This window comes from Nelumbo lutea, chromosome 1, assembly GCF_056320005.1.
Source record: "Nelumbo lutea isolate HS-2025 chromosome 1, American lotus-T2T, whole genome shotgun sequence".
Taxonomy (NCBI): Eukaryota; Viridiplantae; Streptophyta; class Magnoliopsida; order Proteales; family Nelumbonaceae; genus Nelumbo; species Nelumbo lutea.
The window spans coordinates 160,759,979-160,776,349 of NC_142684.1; the positions used below are offsets into that span (position 1 = coordinate 160,759,979).

Below are 16,371 nucleotides of genomic sequence, written 5' to 3' on the forward strand. Positions count from 1 at the left end.
AGAAACAGGAATGTCTACTGTCTCTTCCATAGAGACCACGGGCACAGTACGGAGAACTGTAGAAACCTTTGTGATGAGATCAAGGAGTTCATCCGCCGTGAGTACATAAAAAACATTGTGCAGCGAGAAGAAAGAAGCCAGTCAGATCGGCAAGCAAACCGGTAGGGGGACCAGAGAATGAATGCCCCCAAGCTCAGTAACAGGCAGAACGAGCAACCGCCATGGCAGTTGCCTGAGAGACCCATCCACGGAGTAATCAATATGATTATTGGCGGGTCCATCATCACGGGATGTAATTCAACAGCAGGACGAACCTCAATCCACGAACTAGAAAACGATGAGCAGAACCCGCCAAAGCGACCTCAATTTGAAGAACCAATCTACTTCATAGAGGAAGATGCGTGTGGGATCCAATATCCTCATGATGACGCTCTGGTAATAAAGCTGAGGCTCAACGACTTCGAAATCAAACGCCACCTAGTGGACTCAGGTAGCTCGGTAGACATATTGTTCAAGGACACCTTCGACAAGCTGCAACTCCAAAAAAGCGACTTAAAGCCAACAAATACTCCCCTGGTAGGCTTCAGCGGCAAGAAGGGCAGACCTCTAGGGTGAGTCTAAGTACCCATAAAGGTCGGCACGTGGCCGAATATCGTGAGGTTTGAGCACACGTTTCTGGTGGTTGCAACTCCCTCTCTTTACAATGCCATAGTAGGTCGACCCATTACGCACGCCCTACGTGCGGTAGTATCCACCTACTACCTGGAAATGAAGTTCCCAACGAATTATGGAGTAGGGGTTGTGCAAAGTGACCAGCTCAAGTCTCGCAGGTGCTATGTAGCCACCCTCAAGGGGAAAGCAAAGCTCGTAGCTGACAACGAGTTTGAGCGACCAATGGAGTATGCCGACGAGTGAGTTGTACCAACAAAGGAGACGGTCCACATCCTAGTCTCAACTGATGACCCAGCCAAGACTCTCCAAATCGACACTTCGATCGAGGAGTCACTTCTTTCTCAGCTGGTAAGCTTTTTATTAAGAAATTTAGATATATTTGCTTGGTCCGCGGTAGAGATGCTTGGAATAGACTCTAAGATTCTAACTCATAAGTTAAATATCGATCCCTTGGTCATGTCAGTTAAACAGAAAAAGTGCAACCTCACCCCAAAACGTTGGAGGATAGTCGATGAAGAGGTCGGGAATTTCTTAGCGATAGACTTCATCAGGGAAGTCCATTACTCGAGCTGGGTAGCTAACCCAATTCTGGTAAAAAAGGCTAACGGCAAATGGCACATGTGCGTCTATTACACCGACCTGAATAAAGCATGCCTGATAGACTACTTCCCGCTACCCAAGATCAATCGCCTACTGGTTGCGACCTTAGGGCATGAGTTGTCAAGCTTCTTGGACGCCTATTCCGGTTACAACTAGATTAGGATGGACCCCGCCGATGAAGAAAAGACTACCTTTATAATCAAGCTCGGGGCAACCATTCAAATACTTGTAAATAAAAATTTTGAAACATTAATCTGTAATAAATTCGAATGCTATGTTGATGACATGGCCGTGAAGACCTAGCATTCAAATTTTTTATTAGATGATTTGCAAAATGTTTTCCAAATTTTACGAAAATATAACATGAAATTAAATCCCAACAAGTGTGTCTTCGGGGTTACGTCGGATAATTTTTTGGGTTATATAGTCAATCGACGTGGCATCGAAGCCAACCCGGAAAAAACAAAGGCCATCTTAGATATGAGATCACCCTGCAAACTAAAAGAGGTTCAGAGGCTGAATGGCCAGATAGTTTCCCTGAGTCATTTTATGTACAAATTGGCAAATTGCTGCCTACCCTTTTTCAAGCCATAAAAAAAAGTAAATACTTCGAGTGGACTACAAAGATACTTAGCTAGCACCCCAGTTCTGACCCGACCTAAGGAAGGGGATGTATTAAAGTTGTACCTCTCTACGAGTGACGAGGTGGTCAGCTTGGTACTAATCAAAGAGGTAGATTGGGTCCAACGACCCATCAACTATGTTAGCAAAGTTTTGCAGGACGCGGAAACCAGGTACCCAGAGATCGAGAAACTAGTGTACGTGCTAATCATAGCAGCTCGCATGCTTTGTCCATATTTCCAAGCCCACACCATCATCGTCCTCACCAACAAGCCTCTGAGACAGATCCTGCTCAAGCCTGAGGTGTCTAGTAGATTGACGAAGTGGGCTATCGAATTAAGTGAATACGACATTCGGTATGAACTTTGGACGGCTATCAAAGCACAAGCCTTGGCCGACTTTGTGGCAGAATGTACATTCAGTACCGCAACTCCTGAGCTAACCGAGCTTGAACAAATGATGGAAGCATCAACCAATGCGGCACTGGTCCCGGTCAGAGCAGGTCCAACCTGGGATGAGGAGCCATGGATTCTCTACATCGACGGCTCATCCAACCAACACGGAAGCTGTGCAGGAATAATTCTGTATGGCCTAAGTGAGGTGAAGCTGGAATATACACTTCGATTTGGGTTCGCGACATCGAACAATGAAGCAGAGTACGGAGCATTGGTCACCGAACTCACCCTAGCAGGGGAAATGAAGGCAAAGCACCTCGTCATATGTAGCGATTCTCAGCTCGTAGTCAACTAAGTCAACGACGATTATGAAGCCCGCGGCCCCACCATGGCTGCATGTCCTGGCCAATGCCTTGTCCCGATTAGCCAACACATGCAGCAACACCATGTGGACCGTGTATATAAAGGACTTACCTCGGTCTTAGACTTGTTCATGAGTCGGGTCGGCGGGCTGACCCTCGGACGGGCTTGAACATGCTTATAGGCCGGTAGGCTTAAATTTGGGCCAAAAAGCCCGACCCGCAATAAATTCGAGCTGGGCTCGGGTTTTGTCAAAATAGCCCAGCCCGACCCAACCTAATATTAAACTTAAAATTATTTATGTGATTATGTCCATTTGAATAAATTTTTTGATTTAAGAATGTAAAATTGTGTTTTAAAATATAAAAGAAATGGAAAAATACCATCTTGTAGGCCCATTGTTCATTTAAATAGAAAAAAAATACTATCTGAATTTTTAATTCTAATTTGAATAGGGAAATTTGTTTGTTTTTTCAATTAGGTCGGGCTTCGAGCTCGGGCTCGGGTTTCAGGCTTTTTACCAAGGACGGGCTCGGGCCCAAGTTATAGGCCCGTTGGTTGGGCCGGGCTCGGGCTCGGGCCTAGTATATTTTCATTAGTGACAAGTGAACGACCCATGAACAGGTCTACTTGGCCTAGCATTTTTTTTTTGGGGGGGGGGGAGGAGAGCTTGCTCCTGTAGCGCAAGCAGAACTAAGCTGGATCGACCCACTCCTGAGTTACCTGCTTCACAGGACCCTCCCTACAGAACGCAGTGCGGCCCAAAGGGTAGAGTGCCAGTCAACTAAGTACGCCATTATAGATGGACAACTATACAGAAGGTCGTTCATGCTCCCCCTACTTGTGTTGCTTGCGACCCTCAGAGGCTGAGTACGTACTCCGCGACACCCATGAAAGCTTGTGCGGCGGACACTTGGGGGGTAGGGCTCTCGCACAGAAGGCGTTACGGCAGAGCTACTACTGGCCCACGATGAAGGCAAACACACTCAAGCTTGTCAAGAAGTGCGATAAGTGTTAGAGGTACGCTAACATCCACCACCGACCTGTTGCCAATCTGAAATACCTCACTAGCCCATGGCCCTTTGCACAGTGGGGAATCGACATACTTGGCCCATTCCCACCAGCGACAGGACAGATGAAGTTTCTGGTCGTAGCAGTAGACTATTTTACGAAATGGGTGGAAGTTGAACCTCTAAGAACAATCACAGCTTGCAACATACAAAACTTCTTTTGGAAGAACATAGTGTGTCGCTTCGGGCTACCTCGGGTACTCATATCCAACAATGGGAAGCAATTTGAGGATATCAAGTTTCAGAATTGGTGTATCAAAATGGGAATTCAACAAAATTTCACATCGGTGGCACACCCCCAGGCAAACGGGCAAGCGGAAGTCACCAATAGAGCCATACTTCACGGACTGAAAGCTCACTTAGCTTGAGCCAAAGGATTGTGGGTAGACAAACTGCCCAGTGTACTCTAGGCCTATCGGATTACCATCAAGATTGCCATAGGTGAGACTCCTTTTAACCTCACTTATGACACAGAAGCGGTGATCACAACAAAAATTGAGGTGCCTATACTACGTTTGGAGGCCTAAGACAAAGAGATGAATGATGACGAGCTTCATACCAACCTAGACCTAGTGGAAGAAGTATGAGACTTGGCATACATCCGGACTACAGCTTACCAATAAAGAGTTGCTCGATACTATAACACCGGGTCAATAAGCGACACTTTCGCATTGGCGACCTGGTTCTTCGAAAGGTTATGGTACATGAGCCTAGTGTCGGTAAGCTCGGACCGAATTGGGAAGGTCTATACCAAGTAAGATGGGTATATGAGGAAGGTACGTACGGGCTCGAGACTCTGGAAGGGAAGCAAGTACCTCAAGCGTGGAACATTGGCAACCTAAGAAGCTATTACTTGTGACCACCAAACTAGAGAGAGGACTGTGAGCCACTTCCAAAAGCCCAAGGGCCATAATGCCGAGCTTACATAAGACTTTAGCACTACGAAAAGTCCTAGTCGCCTCTTTGGCATAGATAGACAAGTCCTAGTTGCCTCTTCGGCATAGGCAAATCAGTTCTCATGCCTAAGGCATCGACAGTTCGAGTATAAACCCTACTATGTCTACCCACCTTGGCATATAACAATAGGTTAATCCCATTTGAAGTCAGGCCTGATGGCTTGGCATTGAGGGATAACCAACACCTAAGCAAGTAGCCTGTGTGAAGACAAGTCGGGTATATACCCTACAATGTCCGTCCACCTCGGTGTACAATAATGCGAAGTTGCCTCTACTCGGAGTCCAGCTCGCTAGCTCGACAGTTCGGGGTAACCAACACTTAGAAAAAATTCTACTATGGCTATCCCTACTCATAGTCCAACTCGTTAGCTTGACAGTTCGGGGTAACCAACACTTAGAAAAAATTTTATCATATTTGGTTTAGTTCGCCAATTTGGGAGTTATTTACACTTAGAAAGTTTTTTTTGCACAGAGATGGCCAAAATACTTGTATTTCATTGAAGTAAAGTTTTGAGTATAGAAAGAAGAAGAAAAAAAGAAAAACTTTCACTATGAACTAAGCTCGGAGGCTCAGGGTATACATCATAAACACCCAAGAAAAAAGACAAGAATCGTGTATCCGAACAATCGGGCAAGTCAGTCTCCACCTTGGGGACTTCATCGTCGCTTTCCTCTTCGAAGGAGCCAGGTTCTTCGTTGGTCGCCTTCGCCACCTCGAGAGTGGAACTCCGAAGACTCCTTGAAGCTTTCGATGGCACACTCTCTCTCCTTAGCTCGTGCCTCTTTAATGGCGGTCTTGAAGATCTCGGTACGCTCTTTGATCATCACATTGAGGTTCTCATTCTCGCGTTAGAACTTCTCCTTCTCCTCAGTTAGCGCCAGGATTAGCTTCTGTTGACTTCGAGCTCCCTTCTTAGCCCGAAAAACCTCACCCCAAGTTAAGTCCAGCTCGCGGTAAAGTTTCCAAGAGTTCTCCTCGGCTTCCCAAGCTCGCTTCAAGCGGACCTCGGACCGGTAGACCAACGAGTGAATGGCAGAATTCACCTATCAAAAAGAAAGTAGAGGTAAGTACCCTTAAAAAGCGAATAGGGAAATAAAGGAAATGAAGTATAAAGGTAAAATACTCACCACCATACAGTAGCTAGCAGCTTGACCTTCGAGATGGCTTGTGGACATGTCAGCCCACTTTGCGACTTCGACGGGAAATAAGACGTCCTTACTCTTGAGGAGCTTGAGTCGAGGGGTCATTATGCTCTCCTTCGAGAGCTGAGGCTCGGGCGCAGAGGTGCTCTCCGGTTCACGAGGTGGAACTTCTTCATCCTGGTCTTTATCCAGGTCCACGATAGGAGGCTCAGGACGAACCTCCTCTTCCGGAAGCTCAGTAGAGATTGGTTCTGGCGCAGCGAACTTGGTGGGATGGGGGCAGAAGGACCGGCCTTCTGGTGAGTCTTCTTTGAGGCCTTCCTCTTTTTCCCTCTCTGGAAGCTCTTCAGAAGGTTCTCCGCATCGACCTCCGGCATGGCTACTGCAAGAGAAAAAGAAAAGGTTAGTCGCAAACTAAAGAAAATTCAAAGTAAAAAAGAATATGTGCACTGAGGTGGAAGCCTACCAGGAGGGCTCAACCTAGCTCGCACAAGCTAGGCTCCGCATCTATTCTCACCCTGGGGTCTTTAATATCCACATGCCAGTGAGTCGGGAAGGGCCACCCCTCAGGGTTCTGGACAAAAAAGTATCTCCTCTTCCAGGCCAGTATCTTGTTCGGGCTACCAAACAAGATTTTGAATATGGGGCGAGGAGAGATGTAGTAACTCTGTCGGACATCCTTGCGCAAGCAAGCAGAGTTCTTTTTGATTGAGCAGGTCGAGCTAAAAACGTCTATTGACAGAGGTCGGTTATACTCGTGGAATAGGGAGATTGTACCTGCTATAGTTTGGATGGAGTTCAGGTTTAATTGGTCGATGGTGATGTAAAAGAACTTAATTATTTCTATAATAAATGGCTGGAGCGGGAAGCGTAGCCCAACTACGAGCTGCTCTTCGAAAACTGCGAGCTCATGGTGACCATGAACCCAAGGATACTGACCTAAGGGAATATTGAAAACTAAGTTATCGGGAAGACGATAACGAGCTACCAAGGACAGTAGCCTGTCCGAGGTCATAGTGGAAGGCCAAAGTCATCTGGATCCCGACCACAAGAAGAAGATGGGACCCCCTCTCGGGAGGTCGGTCCCTTCTCCCGAGCTACAGGCTCATCAGGCCGAGATGGCCCGACTTCGGGTAAAGAGGTTTCTCCTAAAGGGCGAGGGGGGGAACTACCTAGCAAGGAGCTAATCTTGCTAGCGGGAACTGAAGACTGCACCTCGGCACCCTCAAGTCCACTAGAGTCACTAAGAAGCCTATCTATGCTAGACATATTGAAACAGGAACAGGAAAGGAGAACAAACTAAGGTAGAAAAAGACGAACTCATAAAAAAGATGAAAATGACCTCAGAACACAAGGGGAGAAGTGGCGAGTTGAAGGACTTCGATGCGACCTCAAGGGAACTCAATCACAAGATTTTTGGTGAAGAAGAGGGGCCCCTCGGCCCCCTATTTATAACTCACCATGTGGCGATCAACAATTGAGACCTACTCGATCCAATGGCTCTCATGAAAACCGGTTGCACGATACCTGAGGACGAAATTGGTGGAGCGCGCTCTTTGATGTCCGTGGAGTTTATAAATAGCGTGATGTTCGCACATACCCGGGACGCGATCTAGGTCACTTCATGGTTGAGCTAGATGGTTGAACAGGCCCGACCAGCGGTTCACACTTCAAATTGTCAAACCCCGCGCCAAATCCACCTGGATCGTCCATGAACTCCTTGCACTGGGTTGGAACCCCTGGCACGAGGAGTGGGGGGCAATTGATGAAGGGTGATTTGGTGCAACCTAGCGAGAAGGGGACACATGGACATGACCTAACTAAGAGATGACAGCTCAGCCCAGCAAGTCTAGTTCGCAACAATTGAGCTCGGGAATTCAATCACCTCGGCATCAAGGCACCTCGGCATTCAATACAGTTTAAAACTAGAAGACTGAAGTATCAGCTCGGGGCTACCAACCCGAACCCCCATGTAACGATCCTGGAAGTCTCTCCAACAAACTTCAAACCTCATGGGATCACATCGTGTAATGGCAAGCCTAATCCTCTTCCTGCCTGGATCGGGCGGAATTGATCATCTTTATTAGTTGATAATGTTACTCCCCAATATAAGCGGAAACGGATCCCATCAGGACGAAGATCCCGGAACTGATCTGCAAAACCCGCGAGGGCTCAACTATATAAAGGCACCAACCCCAATGACACAAGGTACGCGCGATTTTTCTACTCTCTAGCTCTCTACCTCTCTAAGCTTTCAAAGCTTTTCAACTCGCATCAGTTTATTGACTTAAGCATTAGAGCGACCTTTTCAGGTTAGCCACCCCGGGTTCTCTGATCTTGTCTCGCAGATTCACCTAGCTCGCTGCCCGACTGAAAGCCAAATCATCCTCCAACAGGAGTAATCAAATCGCACAACATCAAGATTAAAGAATTAGAGCTATATTTGATTTGAAGGAAAAGACATAGAAATGAATAGAAATGTGGAAAAACCTTTGCAAACCTAAATGATGCAAACATGTTATATTTTTCCTTCAAACCAAATACAACTTAAATGATGCAAAAATGGTAATTTAATTTTAGATACATGTTATACAGTCAAATGTTGATTGAACAAAAAAAGGAACAAACTTCTTTAGGCTCAGTTTGGAAAGAGTATAAATACAAATATGTATATTACAGATTTTGCTCTCTACATATTTGTATTTGCACTCCTTACAAATTGAGCTTTAGGTTTTTATAAGTTGATGTTTAATGTTTTAATATTATAGGTGGACATTGAATTCCAGCCCATGACACCTTTTGTTAAAACCCGTCACCTCATTCTTGACATGTCCAAGGGAATTATACGCCAACACATGGATTTTGGTTATTGATATATCATATGACCATTTTCATCTTGATCCAACAATTCATTATGGAGGAATAGGATGAGCCTACCAAACTTGTGGGCATGGGCATAGGATGAGAAAACTGAGAGTCTGTTTGGTTCGCAATTGAAATCGGAATTAGAATCAAAATCCTTTAGAAAGTGGGAATTGAAATAACCTATTCCACTAGTTTGTTTGGTTTAGATAAAAAGGAGAATTAGAATAAGAAGGAATTGAAATAGCCTATTCCTATATTACCATTCTATCAAATAGTATTAATAAAATTTTCTCCACCTTTTATACTTGCTTTTACAAGAAAATAATGTAATTCAACTTTCCAACCGTAATTCCACCTTTTTTATGATCCCTTTTCATAGCATCCCATAAATCAAACATGAGAAAGGAAGAATATTCGAAAATATTCTTTTTCTTTTCTTCCCACTCTAGAAACCAAACGGACCTAAGAAAATATACTTCCCTATTTTATTTTATTTGTGTTTTAAATTTTAATTTTATAATTTTCTTCCATATAAAGTACATCATTTTTATTTGTAAAAGAAACATTTGAAATAATGAGAGATGGAGAGAGCCCATGGCCATGATTTAAGAATGATATGTCAATAATGGGATATCAAAACATGGTTTATTTTGCTGGCCCCATGGGCTTAGTTAAGTAGATATCTATCTTCTGTCTTTTTATTTTGTTCTCATGTGTATAGTTAACGTGGTGTATCATGATTGGGCTATGATTACGTGTAGAACTTGTAGACGATTGGAAAGCCAAGTGTATCACCAAATGTTCAAAATTTGAAATTCGGACAATTTTCCCGCCGGAGAAAAGCCACCATTTCTCATTATTTGATTATTATATTCTTCTTTCACACTTCGTACTTGAGAGAGCTCCAGCGTTCGGACAGTCCTCTTCTCAATCTCCCCTTTCGTTATCATCTCTAACTCGAACTCGAACTCGAACTCGAAGGGAGGTAAAAAGAAGAGAGAGAAGAAAACAGACACAGGGAAGGCATGTCGTCGTCGACGGCGGTCAGCCGGCTGAAACAACGAGGTGGCGCCGGCGGGAAGGTGACGGCGTTAAAGCCGCAGAAAACCCTAACGCCGGTCTCAGAGAAAAGAAACGGTGCGAGCTGCAAAAAGTTCAGCGGGAAGGAAAACCCTAGACCCCCTTCCGTCTCCAGGATTCCGTCCGTATGCCAGAAGCCGGCCATTCGGTCTATTCCCATGTCGCAGGTTGATAAGCCGTTGGGGCCTGCCAAAGATGGAGAGTCCCGTGTTCGATGGTCGACCTCGTCGGTTCCGAGAGGTAAGAGCTCTAACCCTTCTGATTTTGCTCGGTTCCTGTCTGATCTCCGAAAAGAGCGCATTTCAAAGGTTTCTGAGTCGGGGAAATCGGAGAAAACCCTACAACGTAGTTCTCTGGGTGAAACCCAACTTGCTGTGTCGAAAGGGGGGAACTGCATGGATGGTTTTAAGGTCCTTGAAAAATGTCAACAGAGTAGAGCTCGTTTGGATTCGAATCCAAAGGCAAATGAAGGAGTTGAGGATGGTTCTACAGTTATAGGAGATTCCAAGGATAAAGGTGATCTCTGTGTGGATTTGGGGAAAAATAGCGGGAGTGGGTCGAATTATCTTAATGTTGTACCAGGAAAATGTAATGAGAAAGCAATTTTGGATTCAAAGGCTAATCCAAGTGAAAAGCGTTTGAATGGTGTTAGGATCTCCGCTGAATGTAAGGGGGATGTTAAGTTAAACTTAAATTCAACTAGATCAGCTAAAAACGATGTGGATGGTAATTTACAGTCTTGTAACAATAATAATTATTTATATTCAAATAAGAGAGTTGCAAATGATAAGAAACCGAATGGTCATGGGGTTTCCGATGATTGTAAGGGGAAGGCGGATTTAAATTCACATTCAGAAGTTGCAACTGAAGAATCTGCCGATGGGCTTGCTGTTCTTGAAAAATCTAATGGCGCGGGGAATCTCAACTCAAGTTGGAAAGGGCCCAGTGGAAAAGTTCCGGATGATTTCAAGGTTTTAGAAAATTCAAAAGAGAAGGACTCCACAGAAGAAAAAAGTGTTGTAACTGCTAAGAAGTACCCTAGCAAGCTTCACGAGAAGCTCGCCTTTCTAGAAAGCAAGGTTAAGAGAATTGCATCTGATATAAAGCGGACAAAGGAGATGCTGGACTTGAACAATCCAGATGCATCCAAGGTGATACTGTCTGATATCCAGGAGAAAATTTCAGGGGTTGAAAAGGCTATGGGTCATGTAATGGATGATAACAACAATAATCCAGGTTCTGTGAAAGCTGTTGAAGCCGATGCTCAAAATAAACAAGTCAATCATTTGAAGCATTCGGTTAAAGATTTGAATCCTGAAGAATTAGAAGCCAGGCTCTTTCCTCATCATAAATTGCTTAGAAACCGGTCATCATTGAACACAACATCAGGAAGCAGTCAAAAACATCCACCACATGAACCAGAAAATGGTGCCAACTCAAATCCAGAAGAAGGATCGCTTAGCCCCATTGATGAGAACTCCATTGCTATGGAATTTTTAGCTTCACTTGATACCAACCAATCCAAGGTCATCCCACGAGATGGGAATGTTAACTTGGAGTTTTGTGAAATCCAGGAAACAGAAGGTTCTACAAGTTCGACAGCGCAGGAAATAACAAGTAGGTTGGTTGATGGAATGACCAATGGTGAAATGGAGCTCACTTCTGAGGAAAACTTTGAGGATTTTTATGATCAGGAGAATAGACCAGTAATGATCATCCAAGAGGACACTGAGGATATTTGCATGGAGCAGTTACATGAGATAGGGAGCAAGATTTCGACTGGTGGATGGTTTGTTTCTGAGGGAGAGTCAGTTCTTCTTGCTCATGATGATGGATCATGCTCCTTTTATGATATCACAAACACTGAGGTATGCTTTCTGGGTACCTTTCCAAAGTTTTCCCTTCCCTCTTTACCTGTACTCCACAATAAATTGTTAATCATTGGTTAGGAGAAAGTAGGTCTATAATTTGTATATTTATCATTGTCATATATCATAACCATATGCTGGTTTACTACTATTTGATAATGGCTTAACTGAATGACAGATTGATTTGCCCTTTAGTTGATAAAATATTTAAATAATAAAAAAAATGAAGGATAGAGTAACCAACCCAGCTTCAACTTCAACAATTGTGTGTGTGTGTGTGTGTGTGTGTGTGTGTGTGTGCGTGTGTGTGTGTGTATGTGCAAATTTTATCCTGGTTGAGCCTCTGACCTGTGATCCTCTCCCTTTTTCGGTTCTCTGCCTGGTCCGGTTCTCTGAACATTGATCACAACCTCCTTAAAATTTATTCACTAAAAGTTGAAACAACGTGATTCAATATATCTATTTCAGCTTTTATTAAACATCCCCTCTGTTTTAGTCAAATGATTGCTTACTTAATTCTGCTATTAAGGCAAGATAATGTAGTATTCTCGGCCTTCACATCTTTGAAAACTTTTTAGGCAACACACTGATATTTGTATTCTTTTGTATGTTCTAATTGATGTTTTTGTAGATAGGTAGAGTCAATGTAATGTACTTATTCAAGTCATGACTTGATTTCATCAACCGATGGTTTATTTTCATTGTAGGAGAAGTCTGAATACAAGCCTCCTGCTGGAGTCTCACCCAACATATGGGGAGACTGTTGGTTGATCCGTGCTCCTGGTGCAGATGGTTGCTCAGGAAAATATGTTGTTGCTGCATCAGCTGGAAATGCCTTGGATTCAGGTTTTTGTTCATGGGACTTCTATACCAAAGATGTTCGAGCTTTTCATATTGAGGATGGAACAATGACATCTTCTTCAAGAACAGTACTTGGTCCCTTACCCAATAATGGTGTGTACAGAAGAAATGCTTTATCTGCAGTCCTGGCCACTGAAAACCAACAATGGTGGTATAAGCCATGTGGACCACTCATTGTCTCAACTGCCAGCTCTCAGAGGGTTGTCAAAATCTATGATGTCCGTGATGGAGAGCAAGTTATGAAATGGGAGGTACAGAGGCCAGTTTTATCAATGGATTACTCAAGCCCGTTACATTGGAGGAATCGAGGGAAGGTGGTTCTGGCTGAAACAGAAGCCATTAGTCTTTGGGATGTGAGCTCTCTCAATCCTCAGTCACTACTAACTATTACTTCTTCTGGTCGGAAGATCTCAGCCCTTCATGTCAATAACACAGATGCTGAATTAGGTGGCGGGGTTCGTCATAGGTAAGTTTTGTTCTACTATTTTTTGTCATTTTTATTATTCTTTATATGCTCTCTTCTATTTGTTGGTTTCCTTGTCTCTACCCTTTTGCAGTGGTGTAATTGGGTGCACCTAGATCACAAAGCATTCTTGTTCAAAGCTGACATTCAAACCTTTGGCAATTTATTATTTCTAATGGAGAGCATTGATCATGTTCTTGTTTTATTGTTATGCCTTCAATCATCTTTATTTTCAATCTATGGTAATTGTGCCATGTGTAGGGATAATACTTCACTATGTAGGAGAAAGATTGGAGTTTGGAAATATTATTTATGTTTTTCAAACGTTTTTTTTTTTTTCTTTCAAATGTGAAATTTGAACGTCTAGAACAAAAGGAGACATACAATTAGTGAAGATAGAAATCCCAGTATGAATAAGAGAAGCTAATGCAAAGTTAACTTTTCTGTCAAAGCGTACTTATAATTGCTGAATGTTTTCTTTGAAATGCAGAGTAAGTTCATCAGAAGCAGAGGGAAATGATGGTGTATTCTGTACACAGGATACAATTAATGTGTTAGACTTTCGTCTTCCATCTGGTGTGGGACTCAGGATATCTAAACTCGGTGTGAGTGTCCAGTCTGTCTTCTCTCGTGGGGATACCGTCTTTCTTGGATGTACCAATTGGAGATCAGAAGCGAAAGAGATGCCCCGCCCACGTGTACAACAGTTCTCATTGCGCAAAGGAAGGCTTGTCAGCACTTTTGTACTTCCAGAACTCAATGCTCACTCCCACTACTCAGCCATAACACAAGTGTGGGGGAATTCAAACTTTGTGATGGGTGTATGTTCCTTGGGGCTCTATGTGTTTGATGCCTTAAAGGATGATGGAATGCAACCACTCACTGTCAGTCATGAGAATACTCAAAAAGTTAAAGACATCATTGGCCCAGATGACTTGTACTCTCCTTCATTTGATTACATGACATCTCGGGTGCTCCTTATATCAAGAGATCGCCCTGCACTTTGGAGGCACTTGTCATAGTTATAGTGTCATGCTTGGATACCATTTTGATATCCTTTTAGTGCTGTTTACATTTTATTACCTCTTATGTAATACATGAAAAAGAATATTGTTAGTTATTTAAATACAGCCTTTTGTTATATAATGAAATCAATTCTCTTGAATGTGATAATGAAAGTACTTAGCTACGGGATCAAGAAAGTTTCTGTGGTTCAATTTTATATTTGATGTCTATTCCTTCTCTGATCATTTGCTTCGTATGGTTCGTTTGTCTCCTTCTTTTGGTTGCAGTTTCATGCAGATGCTTCGTTTTGGAAAACTTCTCTAGTCCATCTGCTGGTGTTTAATGCACATAACTAGTTTTCATTTGATGCAGGCTATCATACAAGTAACAGTGCATGGTGGGATTCATGGCAGTTTAACCGAAAATTGCTTTGATATCTTCAGCCAATAAGTGGATTTTCACATTTCAGCACTTGAATAATCCATATCCAGTATGTATATCTAGTCATTGTAGGTAGTGGCTAGATTCATAATTCTGACTTGTGATTTCAGCTATCATGATCTGAAATCTACAAAGACAATGATTTTCATTAAACAAAGCATTCAATATCTCTGGAATGTCATGAGCACCTCGGACATGAACCATCTGTCATGTTCTTTTTGTAGCTTTGTTGGCTAGACTACACCCTTACAAAAAGGATACAGATTCGCTTCATAGTACGAGAAAAATGGGTGAACTGAATTGACTCAAGAGGTTGCCAAGACAGCCTGGTTATTGAATCCAGGGCATTGTGTCTCATTCCGGATCCATTGCTTTTGGATTCAAAAAGATTATGGTTGTTTTGGCATCTGCTGGAAAATTTGACAGCTAAAAGACGTAGTGGGGTTTTACACAAGGATATTGAGTATTAACGGCCCATAAACTGTTTGCTTGAAGGTGCATATTTTTTGTGTGAAGTCGAGACAAAAAAAGGTTAAAAACTTTCATTTGAAGTCTCTCAAAAATAAACGGGTTTTTTGCATCTTTTTGGACAGGAGTGTTTTGGTGGTTAGATCTTCCCCCAATCAAATGAGGAAAAACAAAATCACGATCTACCAGGCTTTCTAAACAAGTGATAGACAGTCCACATGAAAAGATACACCGAACGGGGCTTATCCTAAATTAAACCTTTTGGGTTTGGTTCGACTTGGATTTGGGCTAAATTGACCCCCCAAGTTGTACTCCTATGTATTGGGACCTACAATTATTTGAAGAATCCGCAACTACTCTCTCTAACTTTAATGATGGAAATGAGGGTCAGAAGGTATAGGTTCATGCACGGCAAGGAAAAAAACAAAAGAAGTCAGACAAACAAGCTCACTCTTAAGACAGTGACGATGAACATTTATAATACTGAACGGGAGTTTGTAGGTGATTGCTCTAGCCTCTAGTTATAGATCATTTGCTTTCCGGATTTTTGGGGCATGATGGAGAGAGATACAGAGAGGTAGACTTTGTCTTGAGCAACCCTTAACGGCTAAAAAAGGCAAAGAGGCAAGATAAAAGTAACCATAGGAGTTAGGACAAGGTTTCAGAAAGCACCCGAATGTGTTAACCATAGGAGTTAAGGGCAATTGAAAGCTGCAAGTTCTGACCATTGCCACCTGACTAGAGATATCCCAACTGTCTCTCCAAAAGAGCACATTTTAATCATTGCCACTCGTCAAAATACTTCTAAAAGGATGTGGGGGTGATCATTTGTAGGCCAGGTAGGAAGCCCACCTTGGACTGGCCTGGAAATTTTCAGACCGGTCTGGGCCCAAAACCTCTGCCTATGATTCATAATCTATCCAACCCATTTTATCGCCCATTTGTAAGCCAGACCTATATTTTTTTAGGTCAATGATTTAGGGCCTGTTTAGTTCGTGGAAATAGAAGCCTGGAATTGGAATGGGAAAGGTTCATTTTCATTCCAGTTATTTGATTGGGTGGAATCAGAATTTTATTTCCATTTATGATGGAATGGCATTTCCCATCCCTTATTTGAAGGAATGGTCATTTTCATTTCTGATTCTAATTTTCATTCCTATTTCTATCTGAACCAAACAGAATATAAGAATAGTTGATTCTAATTTTAATTCTAATTTAGACTGTGAACTAACCTCATAATGTGCTCTACTATTTAGTGGAGGGCTGAGCTGAATATAAGCTTGTTGGGCTGGCTGTGGAACCAATGGTGAGGTTTGAAGTCAGTAATAAATTCATGGTCCCAGTATAATTGGTGCGGGTCCATGTATTTTACCATTGGTTCCACAGCCAGCCGAACATCCACCCCGTTCAGCCAAACCTTACTTGTACGTGACACCATCAGAGCTTGCGGCTACACAGATTTGTTCCCATGCCTCCTTTAACTTTTTATTTTGGTAGAAAGGA

General features: G+C 42.9%; 1 protein-coding gene across 1 annotated transcript; it reads left to right on the forward strand.

Moving 5' to 3' along the window:
* Window positions 1-9,566: 9,566 nt before the first annotated feature.
* Window positions 9,567-14,176, forward strand: LOC148878753 (Transducin/WD40 repeat-like superfamily protein). Its single transcript, XM_088959680.1, has 3 exons — window positions 9,567-11,630; window positions 12,338-12,957; window positions 13,445-14,176. Exons 1-3 carry the CDS (start codon window positions 9,708-9,710, stop codon window positions 13,974-13,976), a joined length of 3,075 nt encoding a protein of 1,024 aa, XP_088815806.1. The 5' UTR covers window positions 9,567-9,707; the 3' UTR covers window positions 13,977-14,176.
* The last annotated feature ends 2,195 nt before the right edge of the window (window positions 14,177-16,371 follow it).

Bases quoted from the DNA above. Each gene is read 5' to 3' on its own strand.
- LOC148878753 (XM_088959680.1), top strand. From the start codon at position 9,708: ATGTCGTCGTCGACGGCGGTCAGCCGGCTGAAACAACGAGGTGGCGCC. The intron at 11,631-12,337 runs GTATGCTTTCTG...TTTTCATTGTAG, and splicing joins ATGATATCACAAACACTGAG to GAGAAGTCTGAATACAAGCC. The intron at 12,958-13,444 runs GTAAGTTTTGTT...TTTGAAATGCAG, and splicing joins GGTGGCGGGGTTCGTCATAG to AGTAAGTTCATCAGAAGCAG.